The sequence below is a fragment of the Centroberyx gerrardi genome, chromosome 14 (assembly GCF_048128805.1).
Source record: "Centroberyx gerrardi isolate f3 chromosome 14, fCenGer3.hap1.cur.20231027, whole genome shotgun sequence".
Lineage (NCBI taxonomy): Eukaryota > Metazoa > Chordata > Actinopteri > Beryciformes > Berycidae > Centroberyx > Centroberyx gerrardi.
Genome location: NC_136010.1, coordinates 25,738,980 through 25,757,445, shown reverse-complemented (window position 1 = coordinate 25,757,445; position 18,466 = coordinate 25,738,980). Strand labels below are relative to the sequence as shown.

The window sequence follows — 18,466 nt, the reverse complement described above, 5'->3', positions numbered from 1 at the left end:
TAAACGTTCAAACCGACTTAATCTAATAAATGCGGCAGAGGAAGAGGAATCTTTCATCCTGTCTGCTCCCTCTGCAGCTGACGTCACTGAGATAGAAATCATTTCCAGGAGACCTTTTGCCTTTTTTTCCTCTTATTTCTTGAGCCATCCTGTATGCTCCTATGGATGATCTCAGCCAACTGCTACGAATCAAATGACTAATTATGACGATTATGACTCACCTCATAATCTATTGATTTCCAGTGTACCTTTGTAACTAATTCCTCATTTATCTACTACCAGCGTATGTACAGTACAGCCATATCTCAAAAGTCCCATTATAGTGAATTAATGTCATTCATCTACCAAATAATTGTTTTAGGAATTGTACAGTATGTATAAACTAAGTATAAAATAAGTTTGGCTGATATGGATTTTCAAGGCTGATATCACTAGTGATATTTATGGATTGAAGCTGCTGATAGCCAATATTTTGAGAAATCCCATGCCATGGTGGTCTAACCCAGGTATAAACAGCATACAGCAGTAAATAAGTGAAGTAGTAGTAATTTGATGTAATTCAATATAGGAATTCAATAGATCAAGTCACTACTTACTTTACATCAGTTCAGAGTGTAAACTACTACTATGGGATGTGCAGCGCGGCTGTGAGGTCAGGCCAAGTCTGATCCAATGTCTGCCGTAGCATCGCCGCCGTATTTCCACTATATATCCGCTGAACTCTCCAGTCAAGGTCAAGCCGCTCCGCTTGTAAAACAGCGACGTAAGATGACCCGTTGGCAGCGAACGCCTCTGCCCCCGGGCCCCCGCAAAGACGCTCAGTCAGTGGCGTAATGGTCTGATGATGTACCTCCGCCTATTGATTTAGCCCCGGCGCAGAAATGTACTGTACCGCGCTGTACTGTACGGCGGAGAAACCCTACCCTTGGCACCACATCAGAGAGGGCTCATATTCAATTCACTCAGCACTTACTGCGCTTGGAGGTCAGGGAGAAACGACCGCCATGCGCTCCTTTTTTAAAGCTGGCTTTTTTTTTTTTGATGTTTTTCCCAACTTTGAAGTTGCTGGAAGCGTCAGTGAAGACAGGGACGGAGTGGGATAGGGGGAATAGTGAGGTGAGGATGCATAAATATACTGTAGGTCCCCATGGCCTTGTCAAGTTTGGGATAGCATGACTTAGTAGCAGTTTGTGTAAGCATACAGTTAAAGGGTGATGGGAGCCCCAGTGTCAGTCGCTCTTCGCCTGCCCCACTAGTTTTAAAACTACAGAGCGGCTATCAAATCAATTTAATTAGTCAAACTAAGATACTTTTCATTTTTAATCCTGGGAAAAAGGAGAATTGTGCATTTAGTGCCTACAACAATGGCAGTTCCACATATTCACATATACAGTATGTGGAGGTAATGCCAGCTATTATTGTCTTCTATCTCAAACTACACCTAGATATCAATACAGAACAGTTCGACTGTTTGGACGAGACCACATGACCATGACCATTTTTTCATGAGCCGACCAACCACAATGAAGACAAGGCGGGGTTTCACGGTTCATAGGCGGCTGACAGTTTACAACCAGAATGAAAATGGAGGTACAAAAGTTGATAGTAGTGGTTCCTCTGATCATAAACAGTCGGTTTGGAGCCCATTGTGCGCGTCACACAACTTAGTTTTTCAAATTATCAGTGCATAATGCGGTTGAGGCAATGCTTTTTCTACAAAACTGCAGACTAGTGCGATCGCATCCTAGCCCAATAGGTGAAGAGTTTAATTCCAAAAATCTATATGCATTTTGATTAAATAAAAAAGTTACCTGATTGCACATCATTTTAAAGCTGCAGATTATTACATTCTATGAAATGCCACTATTTTCCAAGCAAGGGAAGGGTTAACACTTCAAAATATTTCATAATGAATTTTATTTCATAAGACAACATGGAGGGAAGAGTTTTAACCATGATGCCATATACTTTTTCCTATCATATGTTTGGAGGATGATATCCACTGAGCTACTGAAACCCCTGTCTTCTCCTTACTTACACACTCACACACATACACACACACTCTCTCTCTCTCTCTCTCTCTCTCTCTCTCTTTCTCTCCCAGCCTTGTGTCTGTCAAATTAGAGAGATGAGTGATCAGCTGATGGGAATGTGATATGCGAGACGGTAAAAGAGACAGACAGAAGTCTTAATGTAGATGAGAGGAACAGCGTGACTTGGATTTTAAAAAGGAAATGGGTTGAAGTTGATTTGTGTATTAGACAGACTGAGTGATTATGTGTGTGTGTGTGTGTGTGGGCGGGACAGAGCGAGAGAGAGAGAGAGAAAGGGGAGAGGAAGTCGGGGTGTGTCAGATCATTCAGTCTTTCAGCAAGAGAAGGCGGAGAATCTTAACGATGAAAGGAATAAAGTATGCGAGAGCTTGTGTGTGTATGTGTGTGTGCATCTGTGTTTTTACAATCACAAAGTTAGATATGCTGGTTTTGACTAGTTCAAATTCTGGAATCACACCACTGGGAGCTTTCGTCTGCATATGCAATATAATACATTTCTCTTTTTATGACTTGTTTTGAATTTGATGTCAAGTTACACTAAATGTGTTGCAATCAAGCAATTTATCTGCAGGCAGCCAAACCTTAAAGTAATAACCTGAGGCATTTTCATACAAATAAATGTCTATTTTTCTGCTTTCTATCACTGATTGCTAGTGAATCAGCCTATATCCAGTTTTTACATTTGCTGTTTTGAACACCTGGTGTCTGGTAGGTCTTTCCTGGGAAAAATCAACCAAACATGGAGACAAAATGAGAAAAAAGATGAATTTTGCTGAACTGCACTAGGCAACTTTGCATATTGTCAGCCCCAAATAGTAACGATTTGAATTTTAAGGACTTCAATAACCAGAAATCATGTACATTGTTGCGGTTTAGGAGAGGTTGCGTTAAAGAGTAGCTCCAAACCCAAATCTCATGCTACTGAAATGGCCATCTGTTATTGGCTGATCTTTGGTGCCAGGTGATGTCACCTTCTATACAGCACAACAGGTGGTTTAGTTACCCTTTAAGTTTTGATTTGTTACTTATTTATTTGTTTGATTTCCCACTTTACCATTCCGACACCAGAATAAAAAAGTAATAATTATTTGGGTAAACAGTATGAATCTATAGTGTGTCTTAGTCTTATTAGTGGAGATGGCACGCTCTGATCCTGATTTAGACTGATACGATGGGTGTATTTTAACATTAAAATCTCGCCTAGTTCAGCTTTAATATGCAGGTCGTCCACTGTAATATTAGCCTGATCCAAGCTATACAGGACAGTAATGTTAAACACAAAAAAATGCTTCCTCTCCATTGTCTCTGCTGTGTTGAAGTCTCTCTAAAGGGAAAGATGACAAAGAGAAAACATGTTGAGGAGGGTGATGGGTTGTTCTGGTGATGTATGGACCGGTGTCAGGTTCCTATTGAGTTTCAATCACTGTCTTTGCACAGCCTCTGGATATGAAACTGTCAAGCCATTCACCGTTGTGTCCCCTTTTGTTGGGATGTGGCTATTACCTGGTGGTTGAAAGAGGAGATTAGAGAGCTAATGAAACAAGAATGTACTTTTAAGGGGCAATGGTGGGGGGATCCTCTCTCTGCCGGGCTATCACTTTCTCTTTCTCTCTCTTTCTCTCTCTCTCTCTCAGGGCTGTCTCTGTTGGTGTCTACTTGTGATCTATGGCCTCATTTGTTGTATTTCTCCGTGTGTCCAGCCAAATTCAAGACAGATGAGAGAGCGTAAGGGAAAGAGAGAGAGAGAGACAGAGAAAGAGAGAGAGAGAGAGAGCGAGAAGTTGAAAAAAAAGGGAGGAAATAGAAAAAAGAAAGGAGGAAACGCCTCTGGAAGGAAAAAAACGTAGCTCTGGTGAAATTAGACCCTGCCATTGTTTGGGTGGCCAGAATGATGACCTGTGTGTGTGTGTGTCTGTGTGTGTGTGTGTGTGTGTAGCCATATCTCTGTCTGTGTACCAGCGTGCATGTGTGTGTGTCTGTATGTGTTTGCAGACGTACAAATGGTGTGTCCATATCGCTGTCTGTCTGTTTGTGTGTGTGTGTGTGTCTGCATTCGTGTGTGCGTGTGTGTGTGTGTGTGTGTGTGTGTGTGTGTGTGTACGTGTTTACGGATGTGTGCAAGTGTGCATGCGTATACAGTTTATTTACTCACATGTGCAGAACATCTTTGTGTGCAGCTGAAGTTGTACTTTGTGTGTGTGTGTGTGTGTGTGTGTGTGTGTGTGTGTGTGTGTGTGTGTGTGCGTTTCCGCAAATGGCATATCTGTGTGCGCTCTAGCCGTTAACATGCATGTGTGTGTGTGTGTTTGCATGGCAGTTTTAAATTCCCGCTGGCTGGCAGAATAAGCCATCCATCACCCCATTGTGTAGTGATAGCGCCTTATACCCCCCCCCACCACCCCTCCCCATATTATACAGATGGGACAATTACAGCCAGGCCTGTAGCTGCAGCTAGCTGGGACCGCACAGGCCCCATATGTGGAATGAAACATCAGTCGCAATTACATTTGTGTGTGTCTCTCATCCATCCTTCCCTAGAATCCCTCATCCCTCATACACCCCCCCCCCCCCCCTCCTCCTCCACCCTCCACCCCCCCCCCCCCCCCCCCCCCCCCCCCCCCCCCTTTCCCTTCCTCTCATACTCCACAGGGCAAATTAAGAGCCTTTCTATCGTGACCCAAATGAGAGAGGCTCGTTTGTGGCTGTTATTTATTTGTAATAAATCCCCCCCTCTCTCCCTCCCCTCTCTCTCTCTCCCTCCCTCTCTCTCTCTCTCTCTCTCCCCCTCCCTCCTCCTCTTTTCCTTCTTGATACTGAAACAGAAAAAAGAAAAAGGAACTGAACCTGACGATGTTTGTCCACAAAAAAAAACTACAGTTTGAAGACTGAACACGACATGAAATGAATTGTTACAATGGACTTCTTTTTTTTTTTTTTTTTTTGCAGCGATCTCATTCCCTCTCTCTTCCCCTCTTTCTCTCCCTTTTGTCTCCTAATTTCCGCATCCTTTCCTCCCTCCCTCCCTCCACTGTCCGTAGATAAATGCGTTTCCCCTGCATAGCAGCAAATAGGCCAGGGATGAAAATGCCATATTTAATATGAATAGGTGGCTCTCACTTACTTACTTACTTACACTTACACACACACACACACACACACACACACACACACACACATGCACACACACACACACATACACACACACGCACACTCCCCAGCCTCCTCGGTAAGACAAAGAGTCTTTGGCTGAGCATCTCTCGTCTCCCTCCCCATTATCTGCTTTCTAAAACTCAATAATTGAACTGTTGCATTGGAATACATCATCTGCCCGCTATCACAAAACCCCGCTGAATAAACTTCTATCCCTGGCTATTGTGTTTGAGCATGACATTTTTTTTTCTCTCCATCCAATAGGCTGTATTACTAGCATGGTATTTGTCCAACGCGAGTAATGACTGCCATTTGCTGCTATTTGGAGTCCTGTAAGAGGCCTGTGCCTGGTAATGATAGCATTATAATAGTTATCAGACACTGGTTACTATTATCATGCAATGAATCTGCCATAGGCCATTGTGTCTGACTGTGCATCAGAGTAACACAGGTGGAGCTATACTGCCTAAGGATGAATCTGAGGGATTACTGGCATCTAGCCGTCGTTTAGAGATGGACTATCTATGTGAAAAGATCTTTTCTTACTACTGTCTATGGATGGAACTTAATAAATACCAGCATATTAGGAACATATACAATATCGCCACCACAAAAAGGCCTTTGCTTGCTCATATTTAAGAATGGAGCTGAATGATATTAATTTAGCTAAATCTGATATAAATACATACTCAACTTTCATATACAGGAAGAAAAATAAATAAATAAATATAAGATAAACTGAAAATATACTGTATTATTTTCACTACTCTCCATGGATAGATTTTTGGACATATTACCATCTCTCATATTAAGACAAGCCTATGCAAAAAAAGAAGGAAAAAAAAGAAAAAACAAAACTCTTTCCCTATAGAAGAGCCATTTTATCACTATATGAGAGGTTCTACCGTGGTCGCCATGTTGCTGGCGCTTTTGTATAACTTTGAAGTCTCCTTGAACAGTGACTCCAATGTCTACATTAAACAGCGTTCCTAACATGTTTGAAGTGTATGATGACATGAATATCAAAATGTACATTTCTGTCAGATTCATTAAGCAGCCCCTTATACAGGTAAGAGACTTAAAAAGAGCCTGATATGCTATATGAACGATTAGAAGGGAAAAAGATGGTGCATGAAGGTAGAGTTTCCTGTGTGAAGGTCTCTGCAGTGCCGTGCCGGTAGCTGCCATTACAATTCAACCTCACCACCTTGTAGCTTACCTGGTGTGCCCCCTGTCTCTGCAGCATTATTGATGTGATACTTCACCTGGTTGAGGCAGCTGGAGGGGAATGTGTGTGTGTGTGTGTGTGTGTTGGGTGCTCAAAGCTGCGTTGAAGCACCCAAGAACTGCCCCGGAAACCTTGTCACAACCTCTCACACATACACACACTCAATTTGGTCCAGTAGTAACTTGCCATGCTGGTGTGCGGTCAGCGATGTGTGTGTGTGTTTAGTTTTTTGCCTGAGGCAGCTTCCTGTCTGCCAATCCATCTGTCACCTGCGAGCGGCATCCAGCAGGTCGAGATAAAACACATGCCCGCTGTTACGCTGGAGATGGTGGAGATTTAAGGGAGAGCGGAGTACACCTGAGCGCGCACCGGTATGATTAAAGCGTTTCAAAATGTCCTCTCTTAAAGGATCATTCCTTGACTTAAGAGTATCCGAAAGCCTGGGCGAAATTAAAGGTGCGGCGCGCTTCCCTGATAATCCCGGACAGATGGCGGACGGTGAAGACGCAGGCGGCAACAGAGCACAGCCTGTATACATGACAACTGCAAAGACAGCTTTTTGGACACTTCTTAAATGATAATTCCTGTCTGTCTCACTATCTCCCCCCGATGTTCAGCTAGCTCTTTGGTGGTAGAGCAGTCAGGTAAAATGGGACGGGGTGGTTTGATGTTCTTGGTAATATCCAAGTTCCCCCCCCCAATTCCCCCACAGGAATCATAAAAGTTTCATCTTATCTTAATAGTCGTGCAGACACACAGACGGCAGCTGGTAGAGATTTAGGGGACAAAGGAGTAATCCTGGATGTGTATCTGGATGGTGTTAACTACAAAGACGCACTCTTCGCAAAGCAGGCGTGAGCATTAAGCAAACTTGGCCAGGTGTTGTGTGAATGACGCTCTCGTGAAGGCTCGTGCCGAAACCTGTTGTCCAGCCGGATGTGGCCGTTAATTAAAAAATATGATAGAAGAAAAAAGTAAAAAGAAAAAGTAATGCCACCACTCCTGTGTTTTTCATGGATTTTTTTGGAAGTAAGTTTAGAGTTCTTGACAGTACCCAGCTAGAAATATGATAAGGCAAACTAGACAGACAGGCCTTCATGTGTCTGGAGCTGTTGTGGTGACAGTTGGGGCAAACGGTCTGAATAGTGTTTTGAGCGACAGTAACTTTGTGGCATGAAAAGCCTCCAAAATACAGACTCTCGACGCTTTCAGCTTTTCAGTGAAATCGCTTGGCAACAGCGGCTACAATGGCGCATTTCATTTGCAGTCCACTTTTCATTTAAAGCAAATATCAATGTGCTACCAGAGAAAAATCTCATTAAAAAGCAAATCTCAAAAATGCTACAAGGGAAAATGATAAAAAAAAAAAGGAAATAAATCTCCAAGTACCACAGAGGAAAACAATAAAACAACACAATGCATTAAAAGAATATGCAAAGCTGTGAAGGGGAAAGCTGTCTTATCTGGCAACCTGTCAGATATGAATTTATAGATGTTGGAAAGTGAATGACAATCATTATTGCCTTAACAAGTGCCAGCAACAAGTTAAAGGGACACTGACATTTGAAATTTTAGTTGGTTACTCTTCACTAAACTCTCATGACATTGCAGGGGGGAAGCATTCATCCTTCAGTTTTTTTTAGGAATGACCAGAAGGACCAGTTTCCTTTAGTGTTTAGTCTAGATTTAGTAATGACCAGAAGGACTGGTCTCCTTTAGTCTTTAGTCGAAATTTAATAACGAACAGAAGGTCCAGTCACAGTCTTTAGTCGAGGTTTGTTAATGGAGAGAAGGACTGGTCTCCTTTAGTCTTTAGTGTAGATTTAGTAACGAACAGAAGGTCCGGTCTCAGTCTTCAGTCTAGATTTAGTAACTAACAGAAGGTCCGGTCTCAGTCTTTAGTCTAGATTTAGTAACAAACACAAGGTCCAGTCTCCTTCAGTCTTTAGTCTAGATTTAGCAATAACCAGAAGGACTGGTCTCCTTTAATCTCAAATCTAGATTTAGGAATGACCAGAAGGCCGCTGTCCGGGGATCTAAGGTTGCATTCAGGCTAAATCCAGTTCCAGTGGAGAATTTACTTCTTGTAGATCCCGTTTAGAAACTGTGCAAGGCTGTTTTTCTGTATTTGAGGAGAACAGCTTGTGTGCATCTCCACATAATTTGTTTTCCACTGGAAAACTGTGACCAGTACACAATATATCATACGGGGATGTTTGTCACAGGGTGTGACGTTACCCAGATGCGTGTTTGCATGTGTTTAAGCTGCTTTTATATCCCCTCCAGCTAACCCACTCACAGTGTGAGCTGTAAGCAGCAGATCCTGTTTATATACTGTACAGAGCTGTTTATCTCCATGCTTGATATTCACTGTGTGCTCGCTGCTTTAATCTCATGTTCAAGTGGAGGCATTGTACACCTCCAGTAGATCCTGTTTATACACTCCATACAGGGCTGTTTGAAGGTGATGTTAACAGTGTGTGTGCCTGTGTGTGTGTTTTCCTTCCAGGTCACTCGTGTGCCAGTGGAGAGCTGTGAGCAGTACACCTCCTGTGGAGCCTGTCTGGGATCAGGAGACCCTCACTGTGGCTGGTGTGTGCTGCACAATGTGTAAGTCTTCAGCATACCATTGAGTACATGATGTCAGGCTGCAGTACATTGCATCCATGCAGTAATGTATTCTTCAGTGGCTACATTACTGTACTGTACATTACTGTGTAATGTTGTCAGGATTATGAATTGGATTAATATCTAAAATTTGATATGACTAAGATATCACAGCAAACAAGAAAAACCATCAAGCAATGTATTACCATACTTGACTTTGTAGCAACTTTTGCACCAAGGTTTTTATTTGTCGGTTGGGTGTTTGTCTATGTTGGCTCTGTATGTGAAATAGTTCCATATTTGACTCCTAGAATAACTTTACCTGTGATACTATGCAGAATTTGAATGGATCTCCAATGGATCTCCAAGAATCCTCCATACAATCTCTCTCTCTCTCTCTCTCTCTCTCTCAAGTTGTTCGAGGAAGGATCGCTGTGAGAGGGCAGAGGAGCCTCAGCGTTTCACCACCAGAGTAGAGCAGTGCGTCCGACTCGGCGTCCAACCCGACAACGTCTCTGTCACCATGTCTGAAGTGCAGGTACATTGTGTTGGTGTGTCACAAGAATGCAAGATCTTACTTACTGTGCCTTTAATAAAGTATACCAAATGTTCCTATCCTCTTCCCTCCCTCCTCCTAGTTGGTGCTCCAGGCGCAGAACGTGCCCAGTCTGTCGGCTGGAGTTAACTGTTCCTTTGAGGACTATGTGGAGACGGAGGGACGGATCTACGGCGGACGAATCTTCTGCCTGTCCCCCTCTACAAAAGACGTGGCCCCCATCACACGTGACCAGGGTAAAGGGAAACATTCTTGCATTCAAAAATACACGGTGTCCTAAAAGTCTGGAATCAAAGGGAGAAGTAACACCATATATGTGCGACTAGCTGGTTGACACATTTCCTAACCAGTGGATGGGGTCCTTTTGATTTTGCTTTCTCTACTCTTGAACTTTTCCTTGTGATTGTCCAAATGACAAATTGAGTAGACGATTTGCAAATTTACCCCGCAAAAACACACATGTATACTGTATACAGTTGAACCATGCAAACCATTTTCTTTTCCATTTTTCTTCCAATGAATGACTTCCCTAAGAATAAGATAGACTCTGCTTACGGCTCTGTTTACTTTCAGTATCCAGCAGAAACCTTGTAGCTCCAAAATGTCAACGTTTCAGGAATTGACAACTAACACCTAAAATGAGGCTGTTAACATTTCAAAATGTATTGCTTGGGGTTTGGCATGGTCCCAGGGTCATGAAACATTTTCCATACACTTTGGCGATAATGTCAGTTGTACAGTACAGAAAAAAAGCACAATCGGGGAAAGAAAAAAAATGGCCTCAGGACACCGATGATGTACATGTGGCGGGTGTTTTGTGACTCCTTGTAGGTGACCAGCGTGTGATAAAGCTGTATCTGAAGTCCAGGGAGACGGGGAAGAAGTTTGCCAGTGTGGAATTTGTCTTCTACAACTGCAGCGTCCACCAATCGTAAGTTCTCCTGAATTTTCTCTCCTGAAAGAGTTTTGTTCCAAAATGAGATATCTGTCATTTAAAAAACTAACATTTACTCTTAATAGGACACAATCATCTACTCCTGATACAATCGATGGGACAAAATTAAAACAAACTATGGCCCTCATTCAAAGGATCGTATGTGATCCTAAGTTCTGAATTGACAAAACTGACTCAGGCGTTGTGCTGTGTGAATTAAAGACAAATGTTCTCGAAGATTATTTCAAGGTTTTAACAATACTCTTCATCTTATTACTTCTTTCTCTAAACACTTCTTTTTCAATAGTTCATATTGTCAGACACTACTTATCTGTATAAATGTGGTTAGACTAGGGTAGCCCATCCTGTCAGGTAGGATTTTGAGTGATCACACATTAGTAGGCCTAGGTCTAATTTATGATGTGTGTTATTCTTATTCACACATTATTGTGCAATATGGTGACAATATGAAGCCTATTTACTATAATAGAAATTATGCTTGTAGATAACAGGATGTTATCACACATATTGAGACCTAATGGAGCTACTATGGTGCGCTGAAAAGATTAGAGCTCCAAATAAAAATTGCCTCTTTGTCACTATCCTTCTCTTTGTCACTTTGCTATATCAGATTCAGCTCAGCTGACTCATAAAAGTCTGGCATAGTGGAAAGCTTGCGTGGAGATACCAAGATACAGCACGTTCTTTTTTTATAAATAGGCCTACCAATTTCTATGTGGAAAGTGGCGTGTGCACTTTCCATGCATAAGTGTGTTACTCGTCTTTAAATAATACCATATCGTTTACTTAGCTGCTTTTATCACTTCCTCAGTGAGTAGCAGAGTAGCTCAAAATCTTCTGGAATGGTTATTTCACCCCTTAGAATGCACTGCACATGCTCAGTGGTAGATCGGTTTGTCACTGCTAGGAAAGTGAAAGTGAAATTATCTCACCAAATTGGCAGATTTCTTTTCACAGTTTATACTAGACTAAATGCCTTGTGAAGAAGATTTTTGCAGTGCACCTACTGCCAGAGGTTTTCAACAAGCTATTTTAAATATACAAAGAGAACACACACCCAGTAAGGTGCAGACTGCTCGAAAACCTTGGTCACTAGACGGGTGATGGGGGTTCCTTAACAAAAGCAGTGGCGCTAAAACATAATTCCTACAACAAATGGAGAAAAGAGCTTGTGAGTTCTTCCATCTCATTATTCAATGTATTCAAGCCTTTTGCCAATCAATTAGTTAATTAAATCTCAAGCAGTGAGGGAACTACTGTTGAGTGAAATGATAAATCGATGAAGACCTTGCTGTAAGGGCAGTCAAGCTTGTGAGGCTGAAACACTTCAGGCCACTTCCTTGGAAATGGATTATCCTGAGTCGAAATTGGAATATTTCTTGGGTGATTCAGCGTTGGTGAGAGAAAGATTGACTTTGTGTGTTTTTGCATCGCCCTTGTGCATATGAGTGTCTTAATCTGTTATAATATATTAATTTGGCAACATAGGTTTTTTTGCCTGTCATGGCAATGAAGCAGATTTGAATTGAGTAGACAGAAAGTGGAAGAGAGGAAGAGAGGCAGAGAGGCAGTGAGATCAGACTGATAATGAATTAAGAATGCGTTCTTAATTGACCTGCCTTGTTAAGTAAAGGTTAAGTGAAAATAAATAAAATGTCATCGCCTAAGTGACTCTTAGCTGCTCTCTGAAGTTGCTGACTGGGGTTTCACTGCTTAGTTATTCCCTCTCTCTCTCTCTCTCTCTCTCGCTCTCTCTCTCACCAAATATGCCTGTTACTGCCAGGTGTACATATGTTTTCAGCATTAGAAACTGTGGGATTGTTCAGATAACATGTTACAAGGTGATGCTCTCTCTCCATCTTTTCATCCCTCCCTCCTTTTCTATCTCCCGCCGAAGCTCCGTGTCTCTCCTCTCCTCACTTGCATTTACTTTTAGGCATAAAGCTTAATTCAGTTCCGTTTAGCTTAATTGAGCGTAATGCATGTTTAAGGAGAGGAACGGAAAAACAGAGAGGGAGAGAGTTGGAGGGAGGAGGAGGACAGGAAAGAGAGACCGACAGGGAGACAGAAAAAGAGAAGGAAGGGGGGACGTGAGATTGGAAACGCAGAGCTACTCAGTGATTGCAGCAGTAGAATAAGCTGCAATTCCTGGATAAGCAACAGAAAATCACCTGCACCTCCCTACCTCCTGCCTCACTCTTCTTCCTTTCTCTTTCTCTTCCTCTGCTCTCTCCCTCTTACCCTTCTCCACCCTCTCCATCCTCTCGTTCATCAAGCCCATTTATTGCTTGTGCTCTGCTCTTGGCCCTGCATATATCTGCATAGTAATAGGCCGTTAATTAGCTCTAGCCTGGGTGCCTGTATGGAGACGGCCATAATGGAGAGGGCTTGGAGAGAGTGCTCACCTGGGCCACTTCTCAAGGCCTCCAGGCCTGGTTCAATGGCTGTGATTCATCCTCTGTGTGTGTGTGTGTGTGTGTGTGTGTGTGTGTGTGTGTGTGTGCGTGTGTGTGCATGTGTGTGCAGTGTTTTTTTTGCATGTGTGTGAGGCAGAGTAAAAGAGTGATGGCAGTATGTCTCTATTTGTGTGTGATTAGGGGTGTGTGTATGTGCATTAGTGTGTGTGTGTGTTTATGCACCGTGTGTGCTTGTGTATTTCCTTGTGTGTGTGTGTGTGTTTTTGGATGTTTGCAAGGCAGACAGCACAAGAGTGATAGCAGTGTAATATCTGTATTCATGTGTGATTATGTGTGCGCGTACGTGCATCTTTGTGTGTATGTGCGTGTGTGTGTGTGTGTGCGCTTTCGCATGTGTGCAAAGCCGACTGCAAAAAGAGCGATAGCAGAGTTTGTGTAGCACCATATCTCTACTTATGTGTGTCTATTCATGTGTATATGTGTGTGTTCGTGTGTGTGTGTGCGTGTGTGTTTACACTCTGTACCCCTGATTAACCAGCCCACCTAGCCCTCCTCTCTCTGCTGCATAAACAGGCCCGCTGCTGTTTCAGCCTTTGAAGTCGGGTTTGCCGGCCCCCTCAGGACTCTGCAGGACTGTAAACTACGGCGCAGTTATTACCGCAGCAGCTGTAACATAAACCCACATTTTATAGGCCACTCCCCCCCCGCCGCCACCTTTCAACTCTCCGACCCCGTCTGCGGGAAGCCGGGCGGCGGAGTTCTCCTCGTGGCGCGGTGGGCGGGCCGACGAAAGCCGACACACACACACTCACGCGAACACACACGAACGGCCTGCAGGCGAGAACCCAGACGGGCATGTACGCAAACCCTCGCGCAACTTCCACACACAGGCGCGCACACGCTCAGAGGCAGGCGCGGCACATTCTCGTACGAAAACACTCGGATTCTCATGCAAACGCACATAAACAGACACACACACATACACGCACACAGACGCTGAGACAGAAGGCACAGACTTGGCGCAGCAAATTACCCTGCGAGCTATTTACATACGCTGTTACAATATTAGAAATTTGCATTAAAAAAGAGGTTTGGAATAGTTTAATTGAGCGTGCGGGAGGAGGAATAATGCATCTTTAAAGAGAGGTGCAGAAAAAGAGAGAGAGAGGGAGAGAGCTGGAGGGAAGAGACGGGCAAGGAAGAGAGACACACTGAGAGGGAGAGAGAGACAGGAAAAAGAGAGAGAGAGAGAGAAGGGGAAGTGAGATTCAGAGTTGGAGAGGAAAGAGACGGGTGGGAGGGAGGGATGGAGGGAGAGATAGAGATATAAAACAGAGTGTCAGCGAGCGAGGGAGATTGTGCCCATTGTGTCAGGAATAATGCGTCCCACACAGCTAAAAGGTTAGCGCCCCAGCCGCAGGCCACCATGACCATTACAATATGAAAGGGCTGAAATCTATGCAGAGCTGCGAGCTGTGAAAAGAACCACTCGAGGGAGGGGGCCGGCCCACACTCCGGCCCCCAGGAAGGGCTCTCGTTTCCAGGCAGACCGGCTCGCTGTCGCCCCCCTGTTCCGAGCACAGGCCTGGAGGGTTGACCGCGATTCAAATCACAGCTATGTTATCCCATAACAACTCGTGAACTCTGCTATCTTGTTGGAAATGTAGTTTAGAGTTTTTACTTTTCTGTGCAATTATGTTACCACCAGTTGTCTAGTCTACTCTACATTTTTGAGGTAAAAGTTGTCACTCCAATTTACTTTAACGGTGGCCCTGGTTTGATTAAACTGCGGTTTGAGAGAGAATGCTTCACAGACTCATTGCTTTTGGACACATGACAAGACCAGTAATATGATATAATGAGCCAGAGTCCCATGAGGGGAAGCTACATTTTTCATTTGGTTCTTGTGCTCAATAAGTTAACGATGTATGCGTCATTTTATCGCTGTTCACTTTGGATATGTAACAGAGCTTTATCGGATAAAACACAAAAGAGGCCTATTAATAGATCACATAGCAAAATCAGTCTTATCTGTCTTCTAAACAATCTCCACATGAAAATAACCGGGAGATATGATGTCAAACTAATCACTCAGATTCTATTTATAATACCCACATGCAAGGCTGATTCAAATAATAATTATAAAAGCTTTATTTCCTGATTTATTAAACTATGGATTGTGGCCCAAAATGAGCCACCGGCCTACTTCTATCTGCACATGATGACATGCTTTCATGAGCTTTGGTCCACAGGATAAAAGGCAAAGAATAGCGGCTTTATCCAGCTTTATCTGTGACTTTATCCACGCTGACCTAAATGGAACGATCAGTTCCACACAGCAGCGAGCGTACGATCATTTACTCCGTCCGCGTGCGTTGGTGCTGGGCCGTTGTTTGCATATCAACAGCTTTGTTCCATCGATCCGGCCGGGCTAGAACAAAAGCTTGGAGAAGATGAAAAGGCGTTTGACCCGGCTCTGTTGCTAGGCCTTGTTAAATAGCAGGGGATTGTATTGACTACTTTGCAGCAGTGCAGCCACTTAACCCAAGCCACTTGTCCAGGCATTGACAGCTCTACTGTAGGACAAGTCTCCACTGCCCAGGTGACCCGAAGGAATTGCTGCAATATCATCATGGGCAATGGCTTGTGTGTATATGTGTGTGTCCGTTTGTGTTTGCGGCCATGCATATCCATGCCTGTGAATGTGCGTACATACATTTGCGCGAATGTCCTTCCAGCAGAGAAATCAATAGACCCCAGGGTTAATAGTGAGAAGGAACTGGCTCACTAGCTCTACTAACAAACATCAGACTGTTAGCATAACCTCAATCCACCCCTCTCCCCACGGAAATCCACTGCCATTGATTATAAACCTCGCACCGCAGTTCAGGCTAGTCACACTAGCTTATCGCCGGCTCTATGAAGCCTCTCTTGTGATTCAGTCTGTCACTTCAACACAGGCGATTTAGGAGTTAACCCTCTAATCTCCGAATAAACCAAGGGCATGAAATCGTCTGGTGTGCTCTTTGGTGAAAAGACTTTGGCTCTTAGGAGGTCTGGTGGAGTAGAGTGACAGCTCATGGGAAAGAGGATTGGCTTTTCTTTTTTTAAAGATTTGGCTTTTTTCGCCTTTGTTAGATAGTTCAAAGTGAAGAGAGACAGGAAAGATGAGGAGAGAGAGGGGGATGACATGTGACAAAGGTCCTGAGCTGAATTCTAACCCAGGATGTCACGTTTACATGGTGGTATGCGCCTAGCCCACTGAGCCACCAGGACACCCAAGATAAGGGGAATTTAGTTAAAAACACAAGACACAAGACTCGATTTGCAAAGCCAGGGCTTGTTGTACTTAAAGCTAGTGCTCGTGCTCAAGTCCGCCCTTTCACGGTTGTGCAGGGAATTACAACAACAGTATGTACCTGCGAATATTACTTTTTATGCATTCGAACTGGCAGCTTATTTCCAGGACTTTGTACATTTCATTTAGAGGAGAAGTAGGCCTACCTATACTTATTTTCCAGTTTTTATAGCTAGCTAGTTTAAATGTGGATTTTATTAGTAATTGCATTCTGGTAAAGTAAAAGAAAAGAATTATGTTAATCACTACAACTGAAGTGAAGAAAACTGTTACCATTTGCTAATTAGCAAGTAATGGTTATCAATGATTTCTCCATAGCATTAAGAAAATGTTTGACAACAATAAATGCTAGATAAGTAATGGTGGCCGCACACAGCATTCACTGTCTGTTTTTACAACAGCACAAGCCCAAAAGCTAACCTTGATGGCTATAGCTAGCATGCTGATGCTAACTAGCATGGTAATGACATCAAAAGTTAACATTTTGTGTAGAAAGACTGTTGCTAGCTCTTCGTTTCTTTTCCATTATGTTGTTTCTTAGTTGCCGTTAATGATTTTAGATGGTCAGTCCACTGTTGTTTACCCATATTTTGTCAAAGAGCAAGATGTACAGTATCTCAGCATAGCTAATGATCTATTCAACTTGTTTCACATTGAGAACGACCGAAACACTGTGCTAAATTGAAGCAGAGCGTTACAGTAATTCTACTTCTGGTGTCAGAGTATAGACTCAAACCTAGCCTTTGTATTTTATGCAACCTTCCCTTCTATTTCTGGTAGCCATTACAGCCTTGTTTGTGTTTGGTAATCCATGTTTATATGTGTATATATTCATTTTGCTTCCTGAACTCTGAAGAGCAAAAAAAAAAAGAGGTGTTATATAAAAACAGGCTTATCTTGGTCTGCCAGCTTAGTTCACTGTAAGCCTCCAAGCATGGAGAATAAGAAGGGAGGAGTGGATCGCCAAGGATTCTTTCCTCTTCTCTCGGGTGTTTTTTCAGCGTCCGCCTCGGCCTCGCTGACAGCTGGAATAAAGTCTTAATGCGCGAGGCCGCAGTTACACTTGTCACTTCAATGCGATTTTTTGAGATTTGGCCATAAACATTTGATGTTATGAGACTGCGTTGATGCACGTCCATGCCTGGCCTGTGAATGTCTGATACGTTTCTCCCATGGCGGGGTTCCTTTTGATCTGAATCCGTACGCTTCCCATTTCCACTCTTCCTTCACATCACTTGCATTTGTGCCTGTATTGCACTTTGGCAACGATTGTGCCTCAGCACATTTACACTATGAAGAATTCGGATCGTAGTAGCTGGGTTTTCATGCGAGCATTTTTGTGCGAATTATAACGTAGCAAATTAGAAATGCTGAATGAAAACGACAAATTTCGACAACATTTCTGCAAATATCGCATAAAAGTTTTTTCGCGAAAACGTTTTTTTTTTGTTGTTTTTAATAATGATGTTAATGATGTTCGCCTATAAAATATTTGTCAACCACAGCTTCCCAGAAATGTTGCCGCTCCCAGGTATTTGTGGAGTGGACAGCATGCAATATGGCCGATATTAGCTGACACAAAAAAAAATAACCACTTGCCCAATACTAATGAATTCTTGAAAGACTCCCTCCATTTGTTCCATGGATATGCTTTCTCACTCCATTCTGCATTGAGGAAATGTATTCATTCCACTTTAACCCAGCAGATGGAAACACCTAAATTGCAGTTTCTTGTTTTTAAGAGGTAAACTGAGTTCTGAGACACCCAACAAAAACAAAATTACAGCTCCAGTCGGGGCATTGCAATTGACTGTTCACAGTGCAATCTACAGAAACAATCAATCATGTTTATTTCCTACAAGCCTGACACAGACAATATTCCTTGCAGTCTCCAATTTGTACCACATTTATTTTACCGTCTGTTATGGTGATGTATTGGTCTGCTCTGACTTTTTTAAATCTCTCTCTCTCTCTCTCTCTCTCTCTCTCTCTCTCTCTCCAGGTGTCTGTCCTGTGTCAATGGGAACTTCCCCTGTCACTGGTGTAAATATCGGCACATGTGTACGCAGGACGCCAGCGACTGCTCCTTCCAGGAGGGACGGGTCAACACCTCGGAGGTGAGAGTTTCCACACACACACAC

At 43.1% G+C, this 18,466-nt stretch overlaps 1 protein-coding gene across 1 annotated transcript in view; it reads left to right on the top strand.

The window, feature by feature from the left end:
• LOC139923166 (plexin-A1-like) overlaps positions 1-18,466 on the top strand; it is a 207,235-nt gene that overhangs the window by 89,978 nt on the left and 98,791 nt on the right. Inside the window, exons 4-8 of the mRNA XM_071913885.2 lie at positions 8,942-9,042; positions 9,454-9,577; positions 9,678-9,831; positions 10,427-10,526; positions 18,328-18,442. Of these exons, the coding sequence (XP_071769986.1) occupies positions 8,942-9,042; positions 9,454-9,577; positions 9,678-9,831; positions 10,427-10,526; positions 18,328-18,442 (594 nt within the window). The remainder of the gene's footprint in view (positions 1-8,941; positions 9,043-9,453; positions 9,578-9,677; positions 9,832-10,426; positions 10,527-18,327; positions 18,443-18,466) is intronic.